Genomic DNA, 9,742 nt, shown 5'->3' with positions numbered 1-9,742 from the left:
GTCACCGGCTCACGTCAAAACTCTCCCACCCCCGACCCCTAAAAAGAAAGAAACTTCTTGATCAACTTTCACAAAATTGCAAAAATGTGTCTGAATGTGATTTCTCATTAGAAATCATAAATGAACATCGGATTTAAACTGTTTTCATATGAACCCACTGACACTTCACTGCATGATAAAAACACCTCTTCTGCAAAACTGACAGGGCAACTTGATGTGTGGCTGTTAAGTCTACAGAACAGACGGTCACATACCCAATCACCTCCAAACACTTTCCCCGTCATTCACACGCCTGTTCTGTCATTGGCTCGGGGCAAAGACAAGCCTCCAATGCCCCTGACTGATAGTGTTTTATAGTAGCTGTTGTCAGGCCAGACACCTGCTCTAATGAAGTAAATAATTACTTAATATTAAATCAGTGGCAGACACAGGACAGAAGGAAAAATGTGCTGACTTTTTTCCTCCTACTCTGCTAAATATGAATGTTAATATTGACATGTTGTTGATTATGTTTGAAGACGGTTGAAGGAAATGACATTTGTAAATATTAATCATGGTTTATAGACACTTTTGGAGAAGTTCCTCCAATATTCCTCCAGTTTAGTTGAACACAGACTGATGTCCCAGTGGCAGAGAGAGGAACAGTTGTTTTTCAGAAAGGTGCCTGCACTGTGGGGTAAATTGAACATTGACTTTCTGACAGTCAGTGGACTTTGGTTCGTCCCCGGCACACAGGAGTATACAGTAACGCCTCTCTGTGGATGTCGTAAAAAAAAAAAGAAAAAAAAAGGCCGGTCAGAAAATATATAAATGCAGAGCGAAGGATGCTTCTTTCCTTTTTGTGGAGTCGGGCCCTTTATGGATTATAATCTGGTCTATCAAACACGGCCCAGTAACAAACATCAAAGGATCTAAAGGAACTTTAAATTAAAAAAGAAAAAGTGTAAGTATGTTACGTTTGTTATCATTAATCTCCTCTTTCACTGTTGACTCATAAACTGTATCCTCATTCACTGACGTTGCAGTTTAAAAGATGAAGGATTAGCAGCTGTACGAGGTTAAGGTTTTATATTGTGTTTAACGGTGACTTGACTATGCACGTGTCTCTGTGTGTATCTCTCAGCGGCAGCAGGAATCATGGTTGGACTTAAACCCTCAGATGTTCCCCCGCCACTTGGGGTGAAGATGGCAAGTGCCGGGTTAGCAGCTTGTATAGCTGACATTGTCACATTCCCACTGGACACAGCCAAAGTCAGACTACAGGTATCTGCTCGGTTACACTAACACAGGAATAAAAAATCATTCATCTGTGGTTACACAAAAGATACTTTCCTCTCATTTACTGAAATGCATCAGATATGGTATTTCAAGAATCATTTTAGATACTCCAGTTTTGCTATAAACAACTCAGTTACACAATGTGATGATACCATTGACTGTCCAGCTTGACTTTAATCTCTGTCCACCTTGATACCCCCAAATCAATCATACCCTTTGACACTTACATAGCTACTGTATGCATTGCACCCATTTAGTCTAAAGGTTTCCTACTTTTGTTCTAGAAATGACAATGTATGATGTGTGACCCCAGATTCAGGGAGAGCAGAAAGGAGTGGAGGGCATCCGGTACAGAGGGGTGTTTGGGACGATCAGCACCATGATCCGGACAGAAGGACCCAAGTCTCTGTACAACGGGCTGGTGGCCGGTCTGCAGAGACAACTGTGCTTCGCCTCCATCAGAATCGGCCTCTACGACAACGTCAAAAGCTTCTACACAGGAGGAAAAGAGGGTAAGTTTTAGGATGCATGCAAGTTTTTCTTATTATTTCTTATTAGTGATCATTATCATGTAATCAACAGACAGTTTTGCTGTTGTGAAGTTAATCCCAATAACTTGTTGAGTAGTTTAATGTAGGCTACCTCCGATGTTTCCTGTATAATCTGATCACATGTTTTAATCATGATACAAAAAGTGACCAGTAACTTAACCTGTGATATAAGGACATGAAAACTGCATTTGTGCAAATACTTACAGTCTACTAATGGCTGGTCCTGTCTGTTCTCTTCCAGATGCCAATATACTGATACGGATCCTGGCCGGCTGCACAACAGGTGCCATGGCAGTGTCCTTCGCGCAACCAACTGATGTGGTCAAGGTTCGATTCCAGGCCCAGATGAACCTGGACGGTGTAGCTCGTCGCTACAAAGGCACCATGCAGGCCTACAAACACATCTTCCAAAATGAGGGCATACGTGGACTCTGGAAAGGTGAGAAAAGCCAGATTGAATATATGTCGCCCAAACTGTCATTATTAATATATATATATCAATTAATACCCAGAATTTGAAAGTTTTTTAACTGCTTAGTTAAGTTTGTTCTTTTTCTGTTTGCTTCTTCAGGCACGCTACCCAACATCACAAGAAATGCACTGGTCAACTGCACAGAGCTGGTGACGTACGACCTGATCAAGGAGGCCATCCTCAGACATAACCTGTTGTCAGGTCAGAGAGCACTCGTACATGTGTCTGAGCCATAGTAACACACACACACACACACACACACACACACACACACACACACACACACACACACACACACACACACACACACACACACACACACACAATGACATGCCAGAGACAGCTGATAGGGCAGAAATCCACACCCCCTCTCAGCCCTTCATCTCCCCCACAGCTGATAACAGCACACACGCTGGTACAGGACATGTTGTATTTCCCCTCTGCAGTGCTGTAAATACAGTAGTTACTGTAATAAGACATTTATCTCTATGGCACCTTTCACACCATTACATAATAGATTGACACCAATTTATCTACTGACCAGCTAAGATTCATTCATCAATCATTTGTTTTTTTAGTTGTTCGGTTTCTCAATCTTTTCCAAACCTCTCCACAGACAACCTGCCGTGCCACTTTGTCTCTGCGTTTGGCGCTGGCTTCGTCACCACGGTGATTGCTTCCCCAGTGGATGTGGTTAAAACCAGGTACATGAACTCACCGCCAGGCCAGTACAAGAGTGCTATCAACTGTGCCTGGACCATGGCGACAAAAGAGGGGCCAACAGCTTTCTACAAGGGGTAAGCTCTCACTATCTTGCACACTTTGTTTGTTTAGGAAGTACATGTACTGTTGTTGCTGTGGTCGATCCATAAAGACAGATAAAGAAACGTAGGCAATGCACGTTTTAGGCTTTATCCTCCCCCACAAGTGTCTGACCTCTTGTCCTTGTTTTTCTAGATTTGTGCCCTCATTCCTGAGGCTGGGATCGTGGAACGTTGTGATGTTTGTGTCATTTGAGCAAATCAAGAGAGCCATGATGGTCACAAAGAAGAGGATTGAGGATCCAAACTGAGAGTACTAGTGTTTTGAAGTTTGACTCAAAAACCATGGGATGAAGCAAACTAATGAATATCAATTCTTCTTTTAACTTGAGTCCACAATCCTCTTGCCCTGCTGTGGTGTCAAGGAAGACCACCCTGTGCTGCAAAAAGGAGTACTGGACTATCTACTTTGTATTTGACTTCATATTGAACTTGTTTATGACATAAAGTGCTCCTTTTATATTTATAATTTGCCATAATGAGCCCATTCCACGTTGTGGGGGTGAACGATATGAAAACAAGCTGGTAATAACTCTCCTTTGATAGGTGGAGTTTGCACTTTAGGACCCGTAAAATCTGAATCTGCCAGTTCTTTGTTTCAGGCAGCTTATACCTTTATATTCAAAATAACAGTGGTGCCACAATAAAATGTAAAACATGTTTATGTAAATCCTAAATATATTTGTCATGTTTTACAGATGCTGCGTTTGCTTCTTTTAACTTGCCCTTTCACACATGGACATCAAACACACTTCAAAACATCAAAATGTGTATTTATTAACTGAGCAAGGTGTGTTAATAATTACATAACTTCTCAAAAGCAAGCCACATAATAAAAATATAACATACTAATTATTGGACAAGGGAGGCAAACAACCTGTATTGAGTTCCACATCATAATAATCGTATATTATTACAGACAGCATTAATGGAATCAGTCGGGACATGTTAAACCTAAGCACAACTTTTAAGATGAGACAGTTCATTCCATACACTGACTTTCAGTCATGATCTCTGGACATAAATATCAAATTCCTGAGCAGGACAATTTTGAGAACAAACACAAAAAAAGACAGCTTAAAAAAAGATGGTAGTTCATCACCATTTTTCAGTAACTGTCTGTAAACTGCAACAATTTGGCTGCTTGCTTACCGAAGGTGCATCAACGCTGACAAAACACAGAGCTGTTATTATCACTACTAGTCCTCCGCAGCAGCTCCCGTTTCCCTTTATGATGGACAATCAGCCACTGGAATGGTCATTTCTGAGGTATAGGGTGGCAGATTTGTGCTCTACTTTAAAATAATTAAGTATGATTAAAAGAAAAGCAGAACAGAAATACGGAGACACAAAACCAAACATAAGAGAATTCAACTGTTTAAATGTTTGAGGAATATGAGGAGTGGACAAGCTTCGGGTTGCTTTTCTGTTTTGTTCCACGATCAGCTGTTAATGCTGAACCTTCGTGTCTTCCGATACCTGATCAAACAATGTCAGGGGCTGTGGAGAAGTCAGGGGCAGGGTCATGTTAATCCTTTGTTTATGTTAGTTTTTAGAACGGACAGTCAATGTGAGAGACACGTCAGGGTCCTGTAGATGTGTTTGGACTATGTCGTGGAATTTTTCTCTGTATTGATTGAACTCCATGATGCTCTCTGGTTCCTCTGCCACCCAGAACTTATCAAATTCATAGGCCAGGTAACCTAGAAGAGAGGAAACATGTAATGAAGACATGGTTGGTTTGTATGTGTATACTACTACTACTACTACTACTAATAAATCAGAGGTAGGTATAATGAAGACTGGTGTTAGATCTACTCACAGTACAGTTGATGAAAGTGCTGGAGCCCAGGTGTGCTCTGGACTGTATTGTAGAAATGAGGTTTCAAAGCTCCACTCTTCAGGAGGCTGTAGGCCATCTCTGTCAAGTTGATCCCAACTATGGCATATGAATACCTAAAACAGGAAGTAAACATACATGATTAAAGTCTGTTTCCATGCTGTTTTGGTCATAGTAAGGCAGTGATTATAAAAAGATTAACTTATTAAACTCGCAAAATACCAATAGAGAAAAACTGTTGCTCTCTTACCCCAGCTTTGGATGGTTTGCATGAGACAACACCTGTCGAGCCTCTTCTGTGTAGTTTTCACTGAAAAAGCTGCAGACAGGAAACAGTACAGTGTAATAATTGCTTAATGCCTGTGGATGACATCACATTAATCCATACAAATACAAGTTTACAAGTTGTTGTAAAGGATTATAGTTTATTATATAAATAAATGTTCCTTCCTTTTCCTTTATTCATATGTTTTATCGTTATTTATTATTGTAGCAAGAGAACACAGGTAAGACTGGCCTAAAAATAAACCCAAATCTTTAAAGGTACACATTAACAGAGAACTGTGATACTTCCTCTGTTTGTTCAACTACCATCAGCTAATACTTGTAGGATTTACACCAGACATTATGTTACATTTACTTTAAACTTCATGAAATGCATTTCTATGATAGATTATAGGTGATAAGCCTTTACTTTACTGTACTCACACAAGGTTGGTAAGTCCCAGCATGCCCATTCCTCTGAAGTCAGTCTTTGGATCGTCTCCCTGAAACCCGATATCTCCCCACTGTTTGGTTATCCTCGATTCCAGTTTGACTGTTGGCATCAACAGGTCCCACAGCTGATGGTACAAAAAATGTCCATGCTCGCGTCACATCATTTCTGCAGATTAATTAGCTGCATATTCATGCTGCCAATCTCCTGTCTACCACATCCCAAAGGTGTTTGACTGGACTAAGGATTTAGGGACTGGGGAGGCCACTGAACTGTGCTGAACCCCTTATGTTCATGAAAGCAGTGTGAGATACTGCCACAGTGACTAATAGTTTCAGAAATACTAAAACAATGCTCAAATTATGCCACATCAAATTGTTTCTCATTCTGATGTTTAATGTTGATGGCATATTATTGGCCATTTTGGTAACTGTATGAATTTGCAGGTGTTGCAAATAAAATGCTCAGTGAGTGTATGTAAACCTTGGAAGTATGTATCCTTTTTTGTTTTATGCAACAGGATTAATGGAGCTAAGACATAAACATCAGCTACTACAGTTTTTTTCTAATGTATGGTCTCAAAACGAGGAACACATACCTTCAAAAGCATGGCCTCATGCTCTGCGCTGTCCGAGCTGAAGACTTGTTTTCTCAAGTCTTCCACAGAGACATACAGACCGCTGTATCCCGTTATCTGTTGCAGACAGATGTGAAGGCTCTCCTTGAACCTTAAAAAATAGGGAGACTCTACTGAATATGGTGACAATGAAAGAGCTGCATGTGAGACAGTAAAAAGTGGCAAACCAAAAGCAGCCTTACAGGGGATCCTTCTGGGGCTTCACGTTCTTCTCCTTCATGATTTGATCTACGCATTGTTCTAAATTATCCTTGTTGGTTTCCAAGGCTCCTCTTAAAACCTACAGGGGAAGTAAACACAGTAGAGTGAGAAGGTAGCCACAGAGAAATAATGATACAGCGAGCCACCGGACAGAAAACTGGCACAGAGCCTGCTATTATAATAGTGTCAACCACAGTGAAAACATGTTTCTCAATGTCAACCACAGAGACAATGAAAAAGATGACCAAGCACTTCAGTTTCCACACCGAACTGGACTGTTGATTAGAAAATGCTTAGCTAGCTGTTACCATAAATTACAAGTAGAGTCCATTCATCTAAGCTTGGCAAGTGCAGTGACAGATAAAGGCTGATTAAGATCACAGGATACTATCTTTACTGAGCTCCTTCACACATACAAAAGATAATGAAGAGATCAGTAGTACAGCTAAACTTGCTCCAGACTTCTCTGTGAGAAATGTGATGTTTGAATGTCTGATATGAAGGCAGCATTTCCAGACAAAGTATTTCTTGTAAATTCTTCTGATGTACACAACAAAAATTGCGGTTGTAATTGTGTTGCCTGTTTTGATGTCTAATTTTTGTATTTGTCAGTAAATGTGGCTTGTAATCCCATATGGGATGGGCCACAGTGGCGGCATGACACGAAAATAAAAATTTATTAATTCATGTCTGCATGTGCAACCGTGGGCTATGCTTTTTTCCCCATTTACTCTCACCTGTTTGAGTCTTTATTTCTTGCATTGTAAGAGTAAAGCACATTTTTACATATGCAACTCAAAATTATTATAAACATATAAAAATAATTTTAATGCTTTTCTGAAAATACAACCAATCATGACTGAAAACTAAACCTGTAAACGATTATCAACCAAAAACTAACACCTGACAAGGATAACATTTCCTTACCTTGTTCTTAGATGACCGCATGGAGTATTCTACAATAGGACACACACAGTATTAATGGATTAATGTAATGGCAAAAATGTGCACTGTACAGCAGAATTAGACCAGGTTCAGGTTGATTCAATTCACCTGCTTTCATTGTCCTTGCTGCTCCTTGCTTGTATCCGGAGCATATTCTCTGTAGCTCACATTTCCCAGTTGCCTGTCTGATGAACCACTTCAACCAGTACCTCAGGAACGATGTGTAGACGTACTGCCAGATATACCCGAACATTTTCTAAAGCACAAAAAGTGAAAAGACATCAAAAACTAAAAAAAAAACTAAAAAAAAAAAAACCAAAAATAAAAAAAAAATCCAAGTAAAGATCTAACAGTCCAATACGCAAGCAAATATGTATTTTTGACATTTGTCTGACAGGCCCTAAAATAGGTGTGCAACTTAGACAGCATATATGTTAATAACTATAGCCAATAAATATGATTCTGACTGATACATATTCACTTACAGTGATGGGACAACCTTGTAAAAAATACTCTGAACATGTAAAAGTCCTACTGTAAAATTTTAAAATTCAAATCAACTTTTATTAGCACAACCATATTCAACCACAACAACGCCATTATCATTATCACATGTACTTAAAATATCACAAGTTTAAAAAAAAAAAAAGGACTTAAAAAAACAAATTCCCAACATCACTATTATACAAAAATTGTATTATAAGTGCACAAACACAGAGAACTTAATTTATGCCTCAAAAAACCTGAACATTGATGTAACATAATACAAGTGCATTCATGTTGACTTGACACAAAAAGTAAATTACAGTTACATATCAAAGGCAAATACAGATAAATGACTGGAATAATGGATGGATGGATTATTTATCCCCCTAGTATTAACTTGTTTGTTTGTTGAACCATTCAGTGAAGCAAAAAAAGCAATGTATATTTTCCCATTTAGACGTAGTGGAGCATAAATGAATAGTAAGTTCATCTCTAACTTATATTGCATAACGTTATAGGTACAGTGGAGTGGATGCTTTTTTGACACTCCTGTCCTTTCTCACTCTAATGAATAGCCCCAGTACTGGTCTGTCATTGTCTGTGTAATGAATGATAATGGCCACGGTTCGGAGCAGTTCAGACTATGGAAATACAACTGGTCGCCATTAAAAATACACAAATACACAGCGCCTGCATTAAAACGACACAATGTGAATGCCAAAACAATAGCATTGTTCCAGCTAGCATTATTAGCGCTAATGCTAACTTCAGGCAAACGTGATCGTCCAGTTCACAAAGATTTTGTAAAGGTTCTTGAAAGGGAATCTAACCATATTATTATTATAAACGACTAGCTGGTCTCTTGTGGTTTTAATAAACTAAACTTCAAGTAAAGTAGCTTCAAAACTGCGAGGTGACATTTGACCTGGGGTTTCAAACAACAGGTTGTCATTGTATTCGCCCTAACTGTTAGCTAGCCACATTACGTTAACCTAAACTAGGTTACGTCGCAAGATTTTGTTGTAATTTATGGGAATCGGAGGAGAAGATGGGGTTAACCTTACCGTACTGTCGCTGAGACAATACTGCCAGAAGAGATATAACGTTACCTAAACTTAGCTTCACTTTGAAGCTACCAGACGTGTGGTGGAGAGATTAGCAACGTTTCTCTTGACAACATTCTGGCTCTGGTGCGTTCACTGCCACACCGGACCGCAAATGGCAAACCCAATCTCAGGTGTCTAATACCTCAAAATAAGATGGGTCTTTAGATTTAGACATTCAAACATTACTCAAACTTTGCTTTGTTTTTTTTTAAAGAAGAAAGAGTTTACAAGTTTCTTCAAAAATGCGGACATGCTTTGAGAAACTTTGGTTGGATTTATTGTACGTGCTGAATGTCATGACGTCTTTGAACACAGCACACGCCAACCATTTCAACGACAGTGTGCCATGAACACGGAAGCGGCGCCATCTACTGTCCTTTTAGCTTACAGCAGTCTGTACACGTGGGAGGAAAATAGTGGTCTTCAACTGAAATAGTTAAACCTTCACGGAAAAGATGGAAGTCTTCTGTTTTATAGATTGCGTATAGATTTACGTAAAGAATAGATACCTCACCACCTTAACATATAATTAGAATCAATGGGGGGTTGTCCGATACACAAGGCAGCTCAATGCAAATTAGGTTATCCAAATTTGTGGATAACCTGTCCTGTATTTAGGGTCCACACAAAGCGCACAATAGAATAGAATAGAATAGAATAGAATAGAATAGAATAGAATAAACTTTATTG

The 9,742-nt window shown here is 39.3% G+C and overlaps 2 protein-coding genes across 2 annotated transcripts; one reads left to right on the top strand and one right to left on the bottom strand.

Moving 5' to 3' along the window:
• Positions 1 to 794: 794 nt before the first annotated feature.
• Positions 795 to 3,821, top strand: ucp1 (uncoupling protein 1). The gene is made up of 7 exons (XM_083977950.1): positions 795 to 943; positions 1,124 to 1,263; positions 1,592 to 1,790; positions 2,071 to 2,268; positions 2,401 to 2,502; positions 2,918 to 3,098; positions 3,259 to 3,821. Exons 2-7 carry the CDS (start codon positions 1,138 to 1,140, stop codon positions 3,371 to 3,373), a joined length of 921 nt encoding a protein of 306 aa, XP_083834076.1. The 5' UTR covers positions 795 to 943; positions 1,124 to 1,137; the 3' UTR covers positions 3,374 to 3,821.
• A 139-nt stretch (positions 3,822 to 3,960) lies between these two features.
• elmod2 (ELMO/CED-12 domain containing 2) lies at positions 3,961 to 9,139 on the bottom strand. The gene is made up of 9 exons (XM_083977963.1): positions 9,011 to 9,139; positions 7,569 to 7,716; positions 7,443 to 7,471; positions 6,497 to 6,594; positions 6,276 to 6,405; positions 5,671 to 5,804; positions 5,213 to 5,281; positions 4,945 to 5,078; positions 3,961 to 4,825 (listed from the first exon to the last, which is right to left on the bottom strand). The coding sequence occupies exons 2-9, from the start codon at positions 7,711 to 7,713 to the stop codon at positions 4,668 to 4,670; spliced, it is 897 nt and encodes a 298-aa protein (XP_083834089.1). The 5' UTR covers positions 7,714 to 7,716; positions 9,011 to 9,139; the 3' UTR covers positions 3,961 to 4,667.
• Between the last annotated feature and the right edge of the window lie 603 nt (positions 9,140 to 9,742).

The sequence above is a fragment of the Trachurus trachurus genome, assembly GCF_905171665.1.
Source record: "Trachurus trachurus genome assembly, chromosome: 1".
In the NCBI taxonomy this organism is placed as follows: domain Eukaryota; kingdom Metazoa; phylum Chordata; class Actinopteri; order Carangiformes; family Carangidae; genus Trachurus; species Trachurus trachurus.
The sequence above is the reverse complement of the archived record's forward strand: the minus strand, read 5'-3'. Positions and strand labels throughout refer to the sequence as shown.

What these genes read in the sequence shown, in the direction of transcription:
- ucp1 (XM_083977950.1), top strand. Translation starts at nt 1,138, where the DNA reads ATGGTTGGACTTAAACCCTCAGATGTTCCCCCGCCACTTGGGGTGAAG. An exon ending in CTACACAGGAGGAAAAGAGG is followed by an intron (nt 1,791 to 2,070) that starts GTAAGTTTTAGG and finishes GTTCTCTTCCAG; the next exon opens with ATGCCAATATACTGATACGG. An exon ending in CAGACATAACCTGTTGTCAG is followed by an intron (nt 2,503 to 2,917) that starts GTCAGAGAGCAC and finishes ACCTCTCCACAG; the next exon opens with ACAACCTGCCGTGCCACTTT.
- elmod2 (XM_083977963.1), bottom strand. Translation starts at nt 7,713, where the DNA reads ATGTTCGGGTATATCTGGCAGTACGTCTACACATCGTTCCTGAGGTAC. An exon ending in TGCGGTCATCTAAGAACAAG is followed by an intron (nt 6,595 to 7,442) that starts GTAAGGAAATGT and finishes CTTCCCCTGTAG; the next exon opens with GTTTTAAGAGGAGCCTTGGA. An exon ending in AAGCCCCAGAAGGATCCCCT is followed by an intron (nt 6,406 to 6,496) that starts GTAAGGCTGCTT and finishes CTATTTTTTAAG; the next exon opens with GTTCAAGGAGAGCCTTCACA.